The 22369-nt window shown below is 40.4% G+C and overlaps 1 protein-coding gene across 1 annotated transcript in view; it reads left to right on the forward strand.

Annotated features, from left to right (window-relative positions):
- Window positions 1–22369, forward strand: part of ADAMTS12 (ADAM metallopeptidase with thrombospondin type 1 motif 12) — a 168102-nt gene that overhangs the window by 2915 nt on the left and 142818 nt on the right. Inside the window, 1 exon segment of the mRNA XM_052777832.1 lies at window positions 2402–2763. Within this exon segment, the coding sequence (XP_052633792.1) occupies window positions 2402–2763 (362 nt within the window).

Here is a 22369-nt window from a genome sequence, read left to right on the forward strand (position 1 = left end):
AAGTGGTATGTTAGGCTTAATGTGGAGCTCGGTAAATTGTTCCCTTATTGGTAGGATTGCCTTTGGTAACCTCTACCCAAAAGTCTGGATGAAACAGATAATGATTACTTGCAGAAATATCTTTAGCCTCATCTTGTTAAACTTTGTTATGTTGTAATCTTACTCTCTCTGGTCTTTGGCAAACTTTTTAATAAATCATTTCTGCAGTTGTATTACAGTATGTTATTATTGCAGCATAAATCTCCAGTGACTAGCATTCAGAAATGAGCACTTAAGGAGTGGGTGAAGTTAGACTTCTCTGATAATCCTGTTGCCACCAGGTACTTAGGCATTATTTGCCCTTTTACTGATGATGATGATGTCCAATTTGCCTTAACCTCTACACACTAATTACTCTAGTGATGAAATAAAAAACTTCCTTGAATAGTTTGAAGTCCAAAACCGCAAGTCTTTGGTCTTGTACAGAGCTTAACAGTTAAGCCACAACAAATTAAGCTCAAGACATCAAGCAGAGGCAAATCGCACAGTGACAGCAAATGAGTAAGTTTTCCTTCAGGCATTTAATTTGATTATTTCATGAGTTGTGCTGAAAACCATAGAAATGGGAGCCTGGTCTTGTAGCGTTTTCTGTTAGCCTGTCTTCGCTAGCACAATATGGGATGTGGGACTACCCAGGAGTCTTATAATTCAACTTCTGCAGGTAAGCCATACTTTTGGCTGTTTCTCCTTTCTTCTCCCTGCCTATTTTTTGCTTCATTCTGGAATGTGAGGAAGGGGGGACCTCGATTTAGCTTCAGCTGCTAAATTGTCAGGCAGCTGGTACCTATCTACAGGCAGTGTAAACTGCAGACGTGAAGGTGTGGACTCAGCTTTCAGTGTCTCACTCCCTGTCGTCCTTATGTGAACAAGGGCTGGAGACGTCTCTCAGAACTTGTGGTAGGTGTTAGTCTCCATGTTGTCAAGACCTGCCACTGTGGAGATCTAGAAGCCCACTGCTGTGGCTTGTCCTGCAAAGGCACAAAGTCCTTGTAGGCTGGTGAGAAGGCTTGTGTACAAAGAAATCTGTTGTGTATGAGAATAAGCTTGCTTCTGAAATAACGATGCTCCAGAGGCAAGGCCAAGTCTCTCATCTAGTTTTATATATGTGCTGGGAAGTGGGGTTTTTGTGTGTTTTGGTTGGGTCTTTTTGAATTGGGAGTGTTTCTGTGCATGTGTCTCAGGGGTCTATGGCCTGAGGAAGCATGAGTAGCCACGTCTCATGCTGCAGCTAATGAAGACAAAGGAGGTATGTTCCTCCCTGAAGGGGATGAATCCAGACAGCTATCTGTCCAGGCATGACTTATCCTGTGTGGCTTTGAAGGTGCAGGTAGTGGAGAGTGAAGTGTCTGTAGAAGGATTGTCTTAGCAGTCCTAGGGAGGAGTAAATTGTTCTGGAAGTACCTGGAGCAGGTTAATTGCTCTGTTAACCGGCTTAATTAATGAATGAGGTGTAATCACTTCATGTATAAGTGGCTGAGACTTTGGGAATGAAGAACAGCCCTGGGGAAAGAGGAACTGGAATGACATGTATACTCCCAATTTCTTTTTGATTAAATAAGTTCAGACTGTGATTTCTTGGCCTGAAGTCAAGTATGCCAGCAGAAGATCTGGCCCATAGGGACTGTGTTTTATGTGGATTTATGTTATTTGCTTGGGGCTTTTGAGTTTTATGCTAATTAAAAAAAAAAAATTGGGAACAGGTGGTGTTTGTTCTGTATCACAGCAGGAGCTAAGAATGCCAGCAATGCTTTCTTCCCTTGCTAGATCCTAACAAGTGATAAGATGTCCAATCTTATCCTGGCTGGAACCCCTTATACAAAAGGGCATGGTTACTTCATTCCTCTTCAAACCCTTCTTTAAAATTTCCTCCTCTGCTGCAACATCTGCTAAAGCTGATGCTACTGAGGTGCTATTGCTACAGACTATCAAGCCAATTAGTAGTGTTCTCTTCACCCATGTGTATTTGTAAGGCGCTCTCTCTTACTTCAGGTGGTCATCTTTCTGGACGTGTGAGGATGATCTCCTTGATCAGAGCATCATGTACTGGGGACCTAGAACAGAGAAGGTTCCCAGCTCTTGTGGGAGTGGGAAGGGGGGTGTGTGTGACAGTCAGTCTTTTATATGAATAGTGGCAAAATATTTTAAAAGAAGAATGTTAGCTTCTATATTGAGTGTTTTAATGGGAGAGTAGAAAGCCCAAATGAAGACTGTATTGCACGGTGGTCTGTGTGCTGCCTACCTTTGTGTTGGTAGGATGGTGTGGTGAATTGCAGTCACTTTTGAGTTTCCCTTTAAATCATGTGAGATCTGAACAGGCTAGCACTCACCCTAGTTTTGCTTCTTTTTTTCTCCTTCCTCTCAGAGCAATTTATCAAGACGTTGCCAGAATACCACGTCGTTGATCCAGCACGAGTAGATGCAAGTGGGCATTTTCTTTCTTTTGATTTACACCATCACATCTCAAACACAAGGAAGAAGAGAGATCTCGGCAAAGAGGAAAATTTGGTATATTACAAAATTAACCACAAGGAGAAGGATCTGTTTTTTAACTTGACTGTCCACTTGGGATTTCTTTCCCATAACTACGTAGTAGAAAGGAGACGTGGCAACCACACCAGTGCGAAGATTGCAACTCGCTCGGGAGTTCCGTGCCACTTCATTGGCACAGTGTTGCAGCCAGGTTCTAAGAGTGGGACAGCAGCGATCAGCACTTGCTATGGCCTGGTAAGTGATGTGACCTTTACTGGGGTTTTAGGCTAATTTTGGTGTCCTTAGAACTGAGCTAGATCATTGGTATATGAGTATGTCTGGTAAGAAACTGGATGAGCCATGTGATACCTTACTGACATAATGCTCTGAAAGAATCAGTTTAATACTGTGGATGTCATTTGGATTTTTGGAAGAGAGAATCAGAAGGTCAAAAGTTGATACTGAGGCCCCTTGTGGTTTGCTTTTCGCTACATTTTTTTTCTGGTGGTCTGGACTGAACATCTGTATCATTCATATGGCTTGAAGCCATCCAAATACCCAGTCATTGCACTGATCCCATTAGTAGTTGGAGTGCCTTTGCTATGCATCTGGATATGAGGTTCTGTTTTAGTTTCCTCTGAAAGGAATGTAGCTCAGGTGCACCAAATCGAAAGTTGCAAAAACTGGGAGATATGCTTCAGAACTGCACTGCAACTTCAGAAATAAATGGTAGGGTAGATGCAACCTTAGCTGGAGCTTTAAATTCAAACCTGCACCTCTTCTAGGCATCCCTCATTCAAAAGAGCATTTCTAAGGCTGGAGCTTTTACATTTCTCAATAGCTTGTGGTTCAGACTGAGACAAGGAGGTGGAAACCTTATTTTTGCTGTGCTTTGTTTTTTAGCACTACCATAGCTTAGGTTTCTCTTTCTAGAGGATAAGGCTGAACTTGTCTTGTCAGGGTGGGAAAGAAGAGACAAACTGCATGAATGTGAAGGGGATACTGTAGGGAGCCGTGTAAAATGGCGCATGTAATTTGTGAGAGGCAAAACGCAAAGGGTTTGTGGAGTGTGCGGGCAGAGGTAATGAAATGTATGCACTGTGCATGTGCTCTAGTGCCTTGATCCTTGAGTGACAGATGATAGTATTTGAAAGTGTGTAGCACAGTACACTGATGCCTTTTGGCCAATACATCTCAGTCTGCAACAGGCTAGGGACTGATGTTTCATTCTTGAGCCGGAACTTAACACCAAGGTGAGTGTCTGTAAAGTACATCCTTTCCTGCCAACCCATCAATATTGAAGTGTGTTCCTTGCTGTTGAGCAGTATGAAGCTTTCAGAAGCTTTGGAAAATCAGTGAGTTACAGAAGTATCTTGGCAATGTACAAAAAGCAACATGAAGACAGCTGTGATGTAGATTGACTGGGAAACTTCGGAATCTTACACAAGTGCTTTTGGCATGTTGCCTGGAGAAACAGACCATTGCTTGAAGTCGGAAGCTTCAGTCCCACAGACGTGAAGATAGGGATTTTCTAAGTAATTATTCCAGTGGGGACCAACTTACCGAAACTTCCCTGAAACATGTTATGGTCATACAGGGTCAGTAAGGAGAAGGAGATATGATGATACAAGTAGTGCCTTTGGTTGGTTTGTCATGTGCTTTACCAGAATGTCTTTGCTAGTTTTCGTTAGGATGAGAACTTGAAAATGAGGTGCTAGGTCTTCATTATGCCTTCTGAAGTATTTAGTCTGCAACAAGGATTAAGAACAAATACTCAAATTACATTTTAAATTCAGCTTGGTAATATTCTTCAAAGTGATCTTTTCATTTGGGTTACAAACTTTTTGAGGTTTACTTTGATTTGGAGGTTTTTGAAACAACGTTTGCTAGAATACACGCTTGGGGATTTGTTCTTTTTGACAAGACACTTGTATCAGAAAAATACTGTTCTGGTTTGCTATTCCCCCCTACCCCAAAATGAAACTTTGAAAATATAGAATCATAAATTAATTCAGGTTGAAAGTGACCTTTGGGGAAAAACATGATGGTTTTGATGCAATGATTTTCGAAGTCCAGAAGTAACTGCCCTGAAGAGGTTGCAGTAAGAGTTGGGTCTGAATCTCTTAATTCCTCTGAGTGCCACAAGCCGGGGAAAGGTGGTTTAGCTTGCCTTTCCCCTGGAAGTTTTCCAAAAGATCCAGTGTCACATGAAAACATTTATTAATGAATAGTTTTGCCAGCATTGAGAAGTGCAGTCTGGTTTTCAGGATAAAAACCTGGCATTTCTGAAACTGTTTGTGGTGGTCTGCTGCATCCTGAGCTAATGGTAAATTATTTCCACCCTGGAGATCCCCAGTTTTTTGCACTTCAGCACCATGTCTGTTTCTGCTTTTTTCTTTTTTTCTATCTGGGATGTGTTGTGTTTCTCCACTGAAAAGAAGTTTTCTGTTTATTCTTAAGAGGGAGGGAAGGAGAACTGAGAATAGGTAAACACCATGGAATTAGAGCAACTTATTGGAGATACTAAAACCCTATCTTATGAGGAGAAATGGTAAGCTTGTTTACTGTAGGAGATTAATTCTAAACTACGTGATAAAAAGTTACACGAAACAATGAATTGCACAGGGCGAGTTGTTAAGGCGGTTGAAAGGTGCCAGCTTCCCAGAATATGCTTTGGCAGCAGTGGCTCCTGCACAGGTTCTCACCTGTGACAGCCTGGGTCAGGACTGCACTCTGAGTGTGTGCTTTGGCAAATGGGTCCCAATAAAACTTAGCTTCTCAGCCCACCACTGCAAGCTGGCACAGTGCTGACGTGCTCAAGCCTCATAATCCAAGAGCTGGGAAGAACCAGTATCTTAGCCTTCAAATACGGGGAAGATATGTCCTTTCCTGATGCCGTTTTGGCTTGACAGCTCAGGTACGTTATAAAATGATAAACATATTGTGCTTTTTTTGTTGAGACGGTCCTTAATGGTCTTAATGAGGCATGGTAATGAGTGACAGGAAAGTGTGTGATCCCTAAACTGCTAGTTTTTGGCTTTCTTAAGGATAGGAGCTGGTCAAAAAATTTATGATACTGGAAAACACTGATTTGGTTAAATAAATATGTTGTACCGGAATATCCCTTTTGTTGATATTTTTAGTGGGAAATGGTTGAAATGTTATCTTGTAATTTTGTCCAAGTGAATTGCTTAAGAACATGTCATCTTTTGCCCCCCCCCCCCCAATTTGGCCTGAAGTGGGGAAAAAAAACCTCCTAGATATGCCTGTGGGAGGGGAATCCTAGTTTTAGTCCTCTTTCTGGAATGACTTCCTCTCATGTGAAGTCTATTTGATTCATATTTGAAAGTTCCTGAATTTCCAGGATAATAGCAGTGTATAAGAACAAAACAAAGATGTGTGGTGTAGATTTGTGTTCTGTCATAAAGATCACTCACACACAGCACTGGAAGTATAGAAAACCTAGAAATGGATCTTCATCTCCCTTGTGTTTTTACTTTGAAATAGATTCCTGCTTTCATTGGCATTACATGGGCATCACTCATATAACAAAGTTACAACTCTTACTATTCATTTTTATTCGTGACACTCTTCAGAATCAAATTTCTTCTGCATAAATCGAGTGGATGGTGCTGAGATGTGATTTTCAGAGGGGCACCTGTTTGACTACATCATATTGACAAATGATTGAAAACGAAAAGTGACACTTTCAAAATGTGGGAAACAGCGCTTTGCCATCAGTGCTTTTCCAGGTTGACAGTATGTTGCCTTTTCAGCTAGAATGTCATCATACTTAGGATTTGAAGCATTTGCTTAGCTGTTTTGAAAACAAAGTACGTTGATGTCTTACAAATTTCATTTTCCTATGTATTTATATGTTCCAAAATGGCCTGCAAGGGGAATAACAGAGTGACAGATTTGAGATACAAGAATGTGGTGGACAGTCATTGTATGACATTGTTCTTTTTTAAAAATGTAAATATGTCTCTATTTTCAGAAATATATATGGAAACACATGGCTAGTTTCATAAAGGGATTTGGGCAGAATTGGACAAGAGGATAAAGAAGACAAACTAGCAGATATCTGGAGGAACTAAGTTGTAATTTCCAAATCCATTTTTTTCTAACACTCTGTATGTATATCTGTGTTTCCCTTTCACGCTACATAGGTCATGACCTTCTTAACAGGTTGAAAAACATGATGTTGTAAGCTCTGTCTCTTCTTCTCTGGGTTAGTTGTCTAGTTAAGTCTTTTGCACTGCTGGGTCTTGTAGAATAATGCATGAGACTGCATTAACATGGGAAGATTTGGGCAGACCTTGCTGTTTATTTTGGGTCACAGTTGGAGGAGGAAACCCCAGAGAGGAAGTCACTACTGGAGCACCAGAAATGGATCAAACTGTGGCACTTGGGAAGACAGCAGACATGAAATCTCTTAGATACAGGAAAGTTTCCAAGAGGAAGGAAAGGGAGAAAATAGTTTTGGTTTTGTCTCTCTCAGTGGAAATAATATTTGGATTTGTCTTGGCAGGCTATTTAGGGCACACTTCTAATAATGCTTTATATTTCCAAAGTGCCTTTCCACAGGAGATTATAATGAACTTTTCCAAGTACCAATGCCTTAATTCTCAGTTGTGTGTTAGTCCTGAGATCCCCTGTGTCACAGCAGTAGTGTCAGCTTGTCCCCTCAGTAGGGCTGGGAGGGAGCAAGGCTCAGTGAAGTTCAATGAATACCTTAGGTTTATGCACTGAGTCCTATAGAGCTGTGAAGTGGATGTTTCTCTTGATAGTCTGTCCTCTTCATTAGGAACAAGGCCCTCTTTTATTCATCAGTAACACAGACACTGTTTATAGTATTTTTAGATGACAGAGCATCATTAAGGCTTTGTTTCCTTGACCCTTGTTTACAGTGGAGACCTGTCAATCGACAGTTGCTTCTGGTAATACTTTTATCTTCAAAGGCTATGCAAGCATCAGCATGGAAATGGCTGAAGAATAGAAGGACATTAGTATGGAAATTGAGAACGGTCTGTACACATGTACCTGGTAAGCTCCTGGCTATGCTGGGCCTTGCGTAGTAGCGCTGTGGACAGATTGTGCTTTGGCTGTCTCCAGCTGGTCAGAGGGTTGCCTCTGTCCTGAAGGGCATCAGCGTTTACAAGAAGTGCTGCTGTTGTCTGCTGCCCAGGCAACAGCAATGCAGTACAAAGTCGTGAAGCACTGTTTGTTTATTTATTCCCCCTCCCAAAATCCACCTACTGCAGAACACTGCTGTTTCTTAGCAGTGACAGACATACACACTAAACCTGGGGGCTGCTCTGTACTCTGGCGATCTGTAGAAAACTTGGTCAAGTCTGCTGCTTGTGCCCAGGATTTTTTGAAAGGTTTCCCCCACCTCAGTTCTTCCTCTGTGCCCAGCTAACAGTCAGGGCAGCCCTCTGTCAATGTTTAATTGGTGGCTGTATGACTGTTTCTCTTTATATGGCAGCTGGCGAGAGATGCTCCAAGTGGGACCTCTCTGGGCAGATCTGTGTCTGCCCTGACATATGTGGCAAGTTTGTCACTGAAGAGTGGAATGGTGGCTGAATTCTGCTCGAATGTAACTGTTCTCCTTATTGCAGGATATCACCATTATATGAAGCCTAAGAATGAGTTCTGGTACTTATGCAGTGTCACCTATATTCTTACTCTAGTCCACTCAATGCAGCATAAAATCCACCAATGGCATTTTATCTGTTGAACACATGCTTCAGTTTGGGGGAATTCAGCATGATCTCTGTTCTCCTGCTACATGCCAAGAAGCTTTTCTAGTTAGAGTGAGACGCTTTTTCCATGCTGACCACATGTTACCATGTTATGATCTGTCCCAGGTTGAACAGTTCTATGCAGGTACTGTAACAGTACTTCAGTGGAGGTGTGCCCTATGAAAGTGGTCTAATACTGCTGTTTAGGCTTTCCTCTCCTATGGATATGGAAAGTTTGCATCAGGATGCTGGACTACTCGTTATTTTCCTGTTGTGGTTTAACCCCAGCTAGCAACTAAGCACCATGCAGCTGCTCACTCACACCCCCCCCCCCCCCCCCAGTGGGATGGGGGAGAAAATCGGGAAAAGAAGTAAAACTCGTGGGTTGAGGTAAGAACGGTTTGATAGAACAGAAAAGAAGAAACTAATAATGATAATGATAACACTAATAAAATGACAACAGTAATAATAAAAGGATTGGAATGTACAAATGATGCGCAGTGCAATTGCTCACCACCCGCCGATCGACACCCACCTAGTCTCCGAGCGGCTATGCCCCCACCCCCACTCCCCCCAGTGTATATACTAGATGTGATGTCACACGGTATGGAATACCCCGCTGGCCAGTTTGGGTCAGGTGCCCTGGCTGTGTCCTGTGTCAACTTCTTGTGCCCCTCCAGCTTTCTCACTGGCTGGGCATGAGAAGCTGAAAAATCCTTGACTTTAGACTAAACACTACTTAGCAACAACTGAAAACATCAGTGTTATCAACATTCTTCTCATACTGAACTCAAAACACAGCACCGTACCAGCTACTAGGAAGACAATTAACTCTATCCCAGCTGAAACCAGGACATTTCCTTAGATGAGGTTTAGGGATAAAGGAATCTTTGCTTTTAACCAGTTTTATAATATTTTGTTCTAAAGGAATGGAAGGATAAAATGCATTATAATAGGGATTTTTATCTGCTTGTGTATCTCCCAATTTGTGAGGTTGGTTGGTTATTAACAATTTGTTTGCTAATCTGTTGTTAAAGGTAGTTACCAGCAAAGCTGGTAGTTACTAGCTGCAAAGCTACTGTTCTACACAATTCATTCCTATAGCCCAGAAAAATGACCATGTCTTTCTATTCCCTGGTGGTACACCTGTGACCAACAAAACTGTTTCTCTTAAAATGGAAGTGGGTTTCAGTCATTGTAAGTGGCCAAGTATGTGGCAGTACAGAAATAAACTTAAGGAAAGGGCATATGTAACGTCTTCTTCAGTTGCACTTGTGGCCACCTGAAACTGAATTCAGCACTGATCTCTAACATGGAATTGTACAGCCCCAGAACACATTTGGACACACATGCTGTTTTGGTGGCTGTTACTTCAAGAGGTGAATTGGAGTGTATTCCTGTAGTGCTACCTCAGACAAATGAATTCCATTCTGGGAACAAGGGTAGTGGGAAACAAATGCACACGTTCTTCTTCGGGGGTCTCTTCCCCTTCACTCTTCTCTCCTTGCTTCCTCTGAGAGAGTCTTTCACTTCTTTGTTTGCCATTCCTTGCCATATAGTACTTGATGGATCCTGCTTGTGGTTGGAAGTATGGCAGATGGCCCTACCTGCCAGTCATGTCATCTTATTTAGATGTCAGTGACATCTCCGCAGCAACCTCTTTTTGTCCAGCTAGTGATAATCTGCTGGAAGCAAAATGTAGGAATAAGGTGTCTGGGGAATGTCAGAGAGGAAAGCAACATGCCAGCCTTTTCCTTGGAGATGGGAATTGTTCCATGGTTGGATATAATGGAGCTCCCAAAGTCTAAACATTGTGATTTGGCTTGTTCTGGCATGTGTAAAGAAGGAAAAAAGCTGCTGAATAACTCTGTTGTGTATCTGCTGTACATTTCTTCTCTTAGGCAGTAGTATGGAAAATGCTGTAAGTAGAAAAATTTACACTGAAAGTAACTAAGTGTTCCCTGTGCATCTGTTCTATTATCGTGCTTGGTTTGCCTGTTTTCTCCATGTAATAATAAATATCTGGATATTCTCTTTGCTTGACTAGTGTTCTGGTTGTGTTGTGTGGTTTGGGGTGTTTTTTTGGAGATGATCCAAAGATAGGGTGTGTGATGGTGTTTTGTTGGTTTTCTTTTTCACAACAGATTCATCATTCAAAATTTGACTAATATTTGCTGCAGTACTTCAACATCCATCCCTTTTCTTTGTGTTTGAACTTCAACTATCCATCTGCCAGCTCCCTTCCCCCAGTCTTTTGTCTGCAAAAATACTCTAATTGACAGGTCAAATGAATCTCATCAGTGATCTCAATACATGAGAATCCGGCTGTGTCTGTGGCTCCTGGTCTTGGCCTTGTCACCTTTAACCAATACGAAGTTGTTAGCCCAGAAGCTGGGTATGGCTGGAGTTTTTATAATGCAGTTGTTAACTTTTCAGTGGAACAGTCATTGATGGGGTAGGTTAAAATAAGGATTAGTCAGTATGATCTGATTTGAATGGAGCACCCAGGATTAGAATGCTCCTTTAAGATAACTATTTTTTGAGAGTATGAAAGATTCTTTTTTATATAGTTTTAAGAAATCTTATTCTCTTGTTTAGATTTGTACCTACTTATTTGCTAATTACTTAGGAATATTGTTAGTGTACAGAGCTGTCAATCATATTTCCAGTTTCCATGAGTCTTTTTAATGAATCTTCTATGTATGTGTGTGTGTATCTTTTTTGGGTTTTTTTCTGCAAAACGATTTCATGAGTGTGGTGTTTTTTATAAAAAGTGTCTCGTTTACTGAGGGAAAACTGGGGGATTGTGACTTCAGTCTAAAGGTTGAGAACCCAGAAGTAAAAAATACACATAACATCTATTTTGCCTTGATTCTTAATAATGTAAAGTTTGTAAGATGGTCTGTTCTTTGTTTCTTCTAGTATCTTTGGAATTTGTTGGCCAAAATCAGCCCAATCTGAAAGAGACATGGAGGTATCAAAGCCATTAAGTTCTTACGAATTTTGCAGGTAAAGGTGGGAACTTTTGATCAGTGAAATGATGGATTAACACAAGCAGGTTGACCGGTGGCTCAGCACAACTGGAAGTTGTTACTCAGCACGGTGCAGTGCTACCTGTGGCCCAGCTGATGGAGGATTGCTGGAGGATTCAGGAGAGACTGGAGAAAATGACTTTAAGTGAGGAAATGGAGCACATGTGAGAAGCAGATCTGTGGGGAAACAAGGTTTTGATAGTTCTGCTGTTCATAAAACTTTTTTTTTTCTTTAATCCATTTTCATGATGCTGAACAGAAGGGTCCAGCTTGGAAGTAGAATTGTTTGCGCTGGTTGCCATATTAACAACACGTAATACCTGCTGCCCATCACAACACATGCTTTGTATGTAGTCATTAATAATGAGCAGAAGAGAGGGGAAGAACCAAAGCTTTCCTACATACCCAGTCAGTGATGCATATAATATGACATTAATAGGGACAAATCTTGCCAATTGCATGCCTTATTTTCTAGCTGTTCAAAAAAAGAAATTTACCAAGAAAAGCCTATCTTGCTCCTGTTCTGAGCAGCCAAACATGGGTAGAATGTTAGGTGGTGAACAGCAATGGGTGATCTAAACAACAGACCCAAATAGTCTGTGTCTACTGCTTCCACTTAGAGGATGGATGGGCTAGTGGTACTTTTACAGCAGCTGTGTGAGCCTGGCTTCTGGCACCAGCTGAAAACCAGCAGCCTGAAGATCAGGTCCTGCCTCTTCAATTCTCTCTGAATTCTATCAGAGAGGAGCAGCTGCAGTCCCTAAGCAGCATCAGCATCAGGGCGTGGTTATATATACACGTACTTCAGGCAGACACACATATGCAAATCTATATATGTATATGTAGCTCTGTCATTGCAGAACAGTTATGCTGCAGCTAAAGCTCTTGGTTTAAGATCCATGTTGTGTGCTGAGGAGGCTTCTGTGCTGTTTTATGTATTGGGTATTGGGAAGCCATGGCCAAATATATTGTTTTTTTCCAGAAACTGGCGCTTAACAATGGACTTTCCCAACCCATTTGTAAATTGCAACAGAATTTAAGTATTTAGTAATTTAGGCTCGGATATTTATGTCCTTTACATACACACTGGCTCCAAGGTGTGCTCTGGAGAAAGACTCATCTGAAATTGCAAGCTTTAAAAATAAATAAGTAAATAAGTAGTCATAAAAAAAGCTGGTTGTCTTGGCTAAACAGTGCCTATGTTTAAACACATGCATTGTGCTTTCCAATTCTCATGGCAAACAGCAAGTCCCTAATAAACTGCTTAAGCCTGTTGATGCATGGAAATCCCACGAGTAGATCTAAATCCATTGTGGTTGTAACTCACAATAAAGGCTCATGCAGGCAGTGTTTTTGATTTGAAGTTTTCTTTTGTTCAAATTCCACTCTTTTCTATTTTTAAATGTATATATTTAAAACAAAGATGATTCTAAGTGCTCAGTCCAAACTTTAATATCTGTTTATTTGGATGCAGCGTTAACTCTGTCTGCTTCCTTACTTAGAACAGTCATGGACCAAATCTGGTCAAAATCCTAAGAATGGAGGCTGTGGATAGGGTGAATGTCTGTTTTATCCAGCATCTTCTGTCCAACAATGACTAAGTAGATATCTAGGGAAGAGTAAGAACAGGGCAGTAGGACATCTCGCCTTTGTTCATCCTTGCTTCTGTTTTCAACTCAGATAAAATTTCTTGGTATGGGTATGTTTTCTCTGTTGAGAATCTATTGATGGATTAGTCTTTCACATACTTTCTTGGTCTCCCCTGAGTCACTTGGTGTAGAAACATGAATCTTTACTATAAGTTACAACAATTAAAAATGGATTTAGATGTATCTTCTTTTGCTTTTCACTAGCTTTTTATCAGCTTCATTTGATGCTTCCTGAATCTATTGTCTTGGAGGAGACAATGAATAGTTAAACACTGAGCACAGTGTTTGAGATGGTTTACTCAGTGGCATAGTGCATTCTTCATTATTTTTTTGTTTCTTGGTAATTCCAAACACTTGACACAGCCTTTTTGGACAGCTGTTGAGATGGGCTTGTTACGTAGTTCCAAGGTTTTTTTCTATGAAAATGGCAGCTCAGGTTCCTATTTCTGCACAGGAGCAAGTAGGTCAGAGGCCATCATTTTAATACACAAAGGTTGGGATTATTTCTCTGCTGCCTTTTTGCCTTCACCATGCCATGCTTTATCAATTTTCATTAATCTACAGTGAATTACATCTTCCTTCTTCTTGTTTAGCGGCTCAGGCTCAGGAGACTTTTCTGAAGCTTGTTGGTCGTCCTTCGTCCTTACTCTCCTGAATAACTTCTTATAGCTGTGTTTTATGCTGTATAACAGATTCTAATTTTTAATCAAAATGTAAACACAAGGAAAGTTGCCACTAAGAAAAAATTTATGTTCTTCTGCAACATTGTTAACACAGCCATAGCTCTGGAGCTTAATGGAACTTAATAGTTCAAGCAAATGTTTTTCTTCGTTTGTAGTACCTGTGGCTTTTACCTTCCCTCTGTATTCCCCCGTAATTTGTCTGATTTTGAGTTTATTAAATAGATAAATCAAGATCTAGTCAGGTCCACTGTCTTTATGATTAGATCAGATCAAGCAAATAGTGGATTAGGTATTGGGGGACAAAACATGTTTGTTTTTGGCAAAAATCCAATTACTATGTAATTTATTTTCTTTTTGCAGAAACTCCTCTGTTAAGAATTAACATGATTCTGTGTTAGCAAGAGATATATGAATAATTTGTATTACTACAAATCTCCTTGGTGGATACTTACGGAGCTGGAATGACATTATAGGTAGTATTTCACCCTTACTGAAGTCCATTACACTTCAGTTTGTGTGTATCACTTGAGAAAAATGTCTCTGCCAAAAACTATACTATGAATTCTTCTAGTAACTTCAGATCAACTGCATTTAAATTGGAGAGTTTTATCACTGAACAAAACATTTCCCCCCACCCCTCTTTTCCCAAAACGCTCACGTAGTATAATTTCACTGGAACTTTATTTGGATCCAAAACTAAATTTTTGTTTAGGACTTTGCCTGTCAGTATGTAATTTTGGATAACTTCCTAAAAGGAAAGCTAGCAAACAGTTTTTGTTTTGGAATTATGGAAATTATTGGAAAAAAATTCTTCCAGTTTGTGCATTACATTGTTTTAGTTCATCTCAATCTGCAGGTTTTTTTTAAGGGGGGGTGGGAATTGGCAGAAAAAATCCTCAAATTGTATTTCTGAATGCCAGGTGGTTTAACAACAAATCCCAAACAGTTGTTCCCATCTCAAAAATTTTGTTTAATTAGTCCCTGATTAAATGCCTGTTACTTTAGAGGTGGGCACAGGGGCAACTGAATTAGTAGAATTTTCTTTTGGTCTGTATTTCTATCAGTGTTGAATGACAGACATGATATTATAGTGCACCTGTGCAAATATTTGTAGTGTCTTTGTTTTGAGTGTGCATAATTATTGTTTATGATTTGCACAGTGGCAGTAATCTATTCGTTGCAAATCATTTTTGCATTCTACAATAGGTCAAATTTGTATTTGCTAGATTGGCAGGGGAATATTGTTATCTGGGAATGTTTATAGTCAGAAACATCATCTTAAATTGAAAACAAACAAGCCTGGCACATAATTTCCTAAATTTATGCTCTTTTTTTTTCCCCCTCAGGTCCTTTAAGTGAAAGAAAATTGTCTCTGCACAGTTCTCTAGAACTGTGGCTCTCTGGTAATTACGTATTTTAATAAGCCAGAAATCATAAATTTTTCTAGGTCACATATACCATGGTTTGCCCCAGACAATCTAGTAACTGGTTTTAAAAGGCAGCATTTTCATTGTGCTGTCTGAACTGTCATGGACTTCGAGGGGCTGTGTCTTGAGATGTAAATAATAATTGCATATGGGGAAGTTGCACACTTGAGTGCATTTAGGTTAAAATTCAGTTTGGTGCTGTTGGCGCTAAAATAATCTCCATACTGCGACTGCTCTGACCCCTCGCGGCTCTGCCCACTTGCAGGGGGTTAAATGAAGAAAGAGCTTGAATAAGAGTACTTAATGAATATTAAGTTGTCACTGTCCTTCACTGCTCCTTTGTGTATTGTTTCATGGCATGGACCCCTTTCTGCTCAGGGCATGAATACACTACTGGGCTGTAAGTTTTGAAATTTGTATGAAGGCCAGGATGTATGAAGGGTTGAGCAAGCGTCCGTAGACATCACATGCCTGGTTCTGGCGGTGCAGTGGTGTATGAGAGGGGTGCATGAAGCCAGTTAAGGGTCTGGATCTGCTTGGGCAGCCATGTGGAGCAGCAGGGAACCCTAATGCTCCCTCACCCTCATACTGGTGCTTGCTGCTGCTGCTTCCCAGGCATGGGAAGCAGCAGACAGAAGGCAAGTAAGTTTAGGCAGTGTGAGGGGGCCACTACAGCTGGTCCTGCATACCAGGAAACACGGTGTCTTCAGAATGTTCTTCAGCCAGGAGAAGCAAGGAGGCCAAAACATAGGTCGTTCCTTTGGTCTCCCCCTCCATCTTAAGGTAATGTAATGTGTGCCCCTCGCTCTGGACTGCATTGCAGATGAACAGTTTGGGTGTTGTCATATATACCAGTATGACACTAAAAAAATATTATTTAGTATGAATAGGGCTGAGTCTTGCATCTCACGTGGGTGGGAGTCTTTTTTTCATAAGGTGGATTTTTTAATATACCTTTTCTTCAGCAGAGTTGCCATATAAAGAAGCACTTCTAATGTAGTGCGGTATGCTGGCAAGTGGCTGACAAACTAGCTGGGGTGTGTTTTAATGAGAAGCAGTATGTAGAATAAAACCAATGGACTCCAGCAGCCTACCTCACAGGGGGTGCATGAGGCAAAAAGCATTTGGAGATCTCTCTGGGGTGAATGTGTAGGTTTCCAATCTGGTGTTCCTTCAGGAAAGGGAAAATTTAATGTCTTGAAAGAAAGGACTTCCGAACTTGATTCATGAATAATCATAGTGAATCATGCTCACAGATGCCTGGAGTCTCTATCTTATATATATCTCAGACATTGGAATAGGCTGCCCAGGGAAGTGGTTGAGTCACCATCCCTGGAGGTATTAAAAAAGTGCATAGACGGGGTACTCCAGAACATGGTTTAGTGGGCATGGTTAATAGTTGGACTCGATGATCTTGAAGGTCTTTTCCAACCTAAATGATTCTATGATTCTATGATTATGTGTAATCCCTGTTTTACCTTGGCAATTAAAGTTGGCATAGTAGCTTCACTTCTTAGTCAATGGCTGTGTATGCAAGCATCTTAAAGGGGTATGGAATCATGAATGGAATAAAACTGGTCTTTGCAACATCACTGATGTGGTGTTATTTATTTCCCCCCCCCCCCCCCCCCTTGCCTGCTGTGCAGCATGGCATAATACACCAGGTGCCAAAGTAGAACTACCCATGAGATTGCTGTATTTCATTTGTACTTTCCTCTAACTAAGTTTCTTTAGCCAACTCTGCTATTATTACAATAGCTGTCAGTGAGTACTCCTTTAACATGTGGTCTCTGACAAGGAAGATTATTTATATCTTTATATGTTTGTACAAACAGGTGTTAAATACATAGTATTTCCCCTCCCTGGTCTTTCTGCTGTGTTAAGGTGCACAAAACAAATAGGAAGAGGATACTGTACTTGTCTTAATGATGTATTTCACTATTTAAAAAAAAAAATGGAAACAATGTTGTGTTTCTCAGTCTTTATTATCACTTCTTTTTCACACTGGGACTGTCAGGGGTCCTTCTGCTAGGGTGAAAAACATCTTTATGTGTATTAGCGCTGTGCTGAATATAATAAGGTACTGGATCTAAGGCTAGGACTCTTAAGATCTGTTATAATTACAAGCAATATTTTGTAACTATTAACTTGTGCTGGAACTTGCAGCTCTGATTTCTAATCCTGTAGATCTAGTGTGTGTCCTCTATAGGTGTGCTTAACTTCTAAAGGGAAACAGTTTAGAAATGATGAAGGGTTAAAAAGAAGCAGCTGGTGGGGTAAGATACTTAAGTGGTATGGGACTTCTTTAATGATGTCTTCTTGGAAGCTCAGGACAAGTGATAATTCATGATTGTGGTCTTAATTCTTTAAAAAAGAAAACCACAAAAAGCTGGTGGGAATAAACAGAGTAAGAAGTAAAAGGAAAAACGAAATTTTGTTCTTGCAAATACAATAATTATATTCAGGTGGGGGGGAATGAAAATTAACATACAAGCTGCTCAGATAACCAAAAAAACTTGGTTCATAAGCAAAAATGTCTTAAAGAAAAGCTCATCAAAGGTGCACAAATTGGGAGCTTTTTCAAATACTTCAGAATCAGGAAGCCTTCCTGAGACTCTGTTAACAAGTGTGTGGTTGAAAATAGAAGAAGTGGTTGAAGGAGACAAGGCTGAAGTAGAGAAGCTATGTTATTTAATGAAAAACAAAAAAATCACTAAGACGAGGTGCTGTTCAAAAGGAATTAATATAAAATCATTGAATTACTAACTGTGAGACATAATCTATCATTTAAATTGACCTTCAAAGGTGGGTAATTATGTGGACAATGAGATACCTTGGATAGCAGAGTAGTAAATGGATAAAATGAGCAACTGATGGAGGAAAGCTCCAGCAAAGTGATGAGAAAGCAGCCTTTAACTGGAGAAGTCCCTAACTGGAAGATTGCCAGAACATCTGTAGGTCAGTGATTGTGTCCTTTCATCCTTTTACTGTTCTTACAGCCTTTCTGTAAGAACCTGCTCTTGTCTGCTGCCACATGAAGGCTACTGGGTTGAAGGGATCTTTATTTTAATCCAGTCTGGCCATTCCTGTGTTCTTACCGCATAGGGTGTATAACGGATTTTCACCAACCTGGAGAATTTTTGCTATAGCTATTTGTTAATATAGGTGCCCTTCTCTTGAAATCTGTTGTGCACAGTATAGAATACAAGAATCGGCTGCTGTTGCTGCCATGAGATATGAAGATTTCTTGAAGTTCTTTCTGGCTTTGTTTTCCGTATGAAATCTGGATTACCTTTGTTGCTTTGTCCTCAGAGGGCCTCGTTAGATCTTAATCTTCATTAAACAATCTTTGCCATGTCTATAGATGACACCAAAGCATTTGAACTGCATTGCCTATGCATTTTAGAACAGCTGTTGTCTTTTTCCTAATAACTCATAACCAAAGGGAGAAGCAGTATTTCTTCCCTCAACAGATTTTTACATCATGTCAGTTCAGAGTGGCTCAGTACTTGCTGACAGTTTTTGGTGTATCTTTTTATAATCTAGTTAAATTACAGTCTGGTAACAGACACTTATCAAAAAATGGCAGGTGCACATAACCTTTTTTGCATCAAAATGCACAGAGGAAGCTGCTGCTATTTCTTCAAAGTAGGACCCCAGTCCCAACAGCCAGAAAAAACGGATAAATTAGAAAAGTACAGGTTTCTCCTTACACAGAAAAATGCATATTTCTTATTTTATTGCTAGCTAAGCTACAGGGACAAAATGCCACTTGTTTATCCAATTAAGCGTTCTCTTTCAAATGAGGAAATGGATTTCACTTGGCTTTGGAGAAGAGTTCCAAAGTCTGAGAATAGTAGCAATTCAGGAGAGGGATGCCAACGAGAGTTATAAAGCTAAATGACCATTACTGCTCCAGTGGGAGGCAGTCCAAACCGAAGGAGGGAGTGAAGCTGGAGAGCGTAAATTAGCTACGACTAACCGCAAAGCCCCTGCTTGCAGCAGTAATCACTGTCTTCCAGGAAGAGGGGTAACTGTGTATTGAAATAGTGTAATATTAAATGTTAATATTAATTAGTAATATTAACTATAAATAATAAATATTAAATTAATTAAATATGTAATGCCAGATCATCAGCTACACTGATTTACCCAGGTGAGGTTTTAGGCCATCAAATCTGTTTTGTAGCAGTGCTCTGAATTGCTCTGGTCATTAGAAAGGAATACGATCTCCAAGCCAGTTGTGTTATGGTTTTGGCCATTTTCTTGTAATTAGGACACATCATCTTCTGGCAAGATAGCAGAGCAGTTTTTGGCATAATTTCTTCGTGTTATGGCTGTGAATGTTGCTTTATATGGTACTTTTTCTAATTAAGTTGAGTATCATAACACTTCTCAAGAAACGTGTTCTCTAAAGAGCTTGAATGTCAAATAGATATTTTAAAATGTAAGCCAGCCAAGTTTGTTTATGTCAAGCTTCTTTATGGAGACTGAAGCTAGCCAAACTGAGTTGTGTTTTTCATCCTTTGACAAATGTTCTGTGTTTCCCCATTACTAAGAATTTCTGTTCTTTGAACTATGAAGTCCCATCTGACACTGGCATGGGAAGTCATTATTCATTGAGACACTACAGTGTGAAGAGTCAAGGTGCAGAACAGAGAGATGCAGTGATGTACAAAGCCTGTAAATGGATAAGTCTTGGGGGAGTTAAAAGTCCAAATTAGAAAAACACGAGGCATAATAGCTCAGACTTTCAAAGTGGGTGGATTTCTTTGAAGTGTAAGAATTTGTGAATTGTCAGTCTGCCACTGGCGTTCCTGACTCTTAGCCCTCATACAGGCTATTTTTGTGACTGAGCAAGTCCCTTAGGTCCCATTTCTGTCCAAGTCAGGAGATCAGACTGATCTGATTTAAAACAAAACAAAAAAATCAATACAGAAAACCTCCACAAACCAACCCCCCTAAGCCCCAGCCAGTGTGCTTAGGGCCTCTCTTTTTTTCTTTTTTAACCTGCTTACAAGACAAGGTCTCATTAGGTGTTCAACCTGATCATGGCAGTAGATTGAGCTGTTTATCTGTGTTAGATCTGTAGCAATGCCTCAGAGACTCGAGCAGTATTCTCCACTGTCATTTGTCCACTGTAGAATTAAATCAGGGCACTAATTTATATACTTGCCTGGTACATATACCATTGGTGAAGCACCACTGTGTTACTGACTGAGAGAAGTTGTGTTAGGCATTTGGGAACTGCCTTTCATCCTTTCTATACACCCGGTTGCATCCAGCTAAGCGGGCTAATGATACCTATGTGGCAAGATGAGTATGTGTGTGTCTGTGTGTATGTACCATTTACCCTCCAGTATTTGGCACATATCACGTGTAATGATAGCTCTGCATTTCAGAGCACTGTGTGACTTGGGGTTACAGGTTGCCAGTCAGTGGTACCCAGCTTTCTTCTGTCTGGTGTCAAGACATGAGCCGTGCTGGGTTCTTCTTTAGGCACTGCAACGCTTCCATTGACTGGAAAGGCGGTTGAGCTTTGCTGGCTCAGCCCATCTGAGCTGCTCATTGCTTTCCTGGATGTACTATCTGACTGATTGCAGAATAGTTCTCCGATTTGTCTAATTTGGCAGTGGTAAAGAGGAACCTGAATGCAACCCCTAGGGACAGGGGGGTAGTAATTGGTGATGGCAGAGGTTTTCTGTCTGTGGCAAGGTGTGTAACAGACCGCAGCATAAAACAGGTAGCAGAAACCTCTTGGTGTGCTAGAAACCTACTTGCAGGGCTAGGGCCAGTGTGGTGAGACAGATGTACCACAGGTCGTGGACAAGACAGTAATAACTTTCATTCTGAGTACTAGAGAAAGAAGCCAATAAAACTGTAAATACCACAGGAAAGATTTTAAGTAAGGCTACTGAATTTCATGGCTTCATAAATTGGGAAAATATCAAGTGAGGGGAAATGACTGGGAGAAGTACAACTGTTCACACAGTCCCTTATATCTCTGTTCTGGGGCTGCTTTTATTTAATATTTTTTTTTATACTCATGGGACAAGAATAAGGAGCATGTGATGAACTTTGCTCAAGACGCAAAGCTGAAAAGTATCATCAGTACTGAGGAGGACTGGGATGTTGTATCACTAAAACATTATGTTAGACTTGAAGTAGCAGGGTGGAAAATTCAGGTGTCATAGTCTGGAGTGTGAAATCATAAATTTAGCCAATAATAGGAATTTCTGCTTTTAAAAGCTCATCTGTTGGAAGTGTAAGACCAAGACTTGAATATACCTGCTTTATAGTTTGTGTTTGTTTATTACTAGCAGGATGTTACCCTGGGAAAAAAAAAGAAAAAAGATCCTAGGATTGAGCAGAGATTAGAAGAATATGGGAAAACCTGTCTAAAGGTTCACTTAGAATAGAGCAGGCATTTCTCATTACTTAGTTTGAAAAAGGCAGGGAAAGAACTAGTGGGAAGTATCATGTCTTATTTTACTATTCTCCAGGTGTCTGCATTTGGCAGTTCTGGGAAGTAGGGTGGAGGGTAAGAGATGTTTGTCTGAGCCAGTCCCACTCTTATGTGGGATTTAGTTTATGCAACGGAGAACTGGCAACTAGATCTCTTGATTTAGGGTTTCCCTTCCCATCCTGTTTCTAGCTGCCTGAGTACTGTTTTGGATGCTCAGACCAGAGTGGTTTGTGAGGATTCACAGACTCTTCTTGGAACAAGCAGGCTGGCATTCTTAGGAAGACCTGGAAAACAGAAAAAGTAAATAAACTTTGAAATTGGAGCATAAGAGATTAGGTAACTGTGGGAGATGATTTAGGGATACTTGGACCTATCTGGGGGTGGGATTTCAAGAAGTCAAGACATTCCCTTTTAGCACTCCTCTGAAATCTGATTGATAAACATCTTACTTCCTTTTGGGGATATAAAGGCTAAAGTGAAGGTAATTCTCCAGGGCACAGTGTGCCTGTATTTGGTATGAGTCCAGATAAGGTAATGGATGAAAATAATTAAAACCAGCACCTTTCCCAAGTATAACCCCCCAAATACCCAAAAGACTTCTGAACCAAGTGAGATGCCTAACATGAGCTAAATTAACACAGTTGTGGATAACAGGGAGACAGAGGAGAGAAGTAGTAAAGGGAGAGACAGAAGTTGAAGAGAAGAAAAAAAAAATAAAGAAAAAGGAGAGCGTGTTCATGTAACTGATTGCAGAGAAAAGATCTTGGCAGCCATGAAGTTCAGTTGTCTGGGATCTGTTATATACAGAAGCTGAGGCAGTGCAGTCTGTATATGTCTAAAGGACAGCGAACACAGCAGTA

Source organism: Harpia harpyja, chromosome Z (genome assembly GCF_026419915.1).
Source record: "Harpia harpyja isolate bHarHar1 chromosome Z, bHarHar1 primary haplotype, whole genome shotgun sequence".
Taxonomy (NCBI): Eukaryota; Metazoa; Chordata; class Aves; order Accipitriformes; family Accipitridae; genus Harpia; species Harpia harpyja.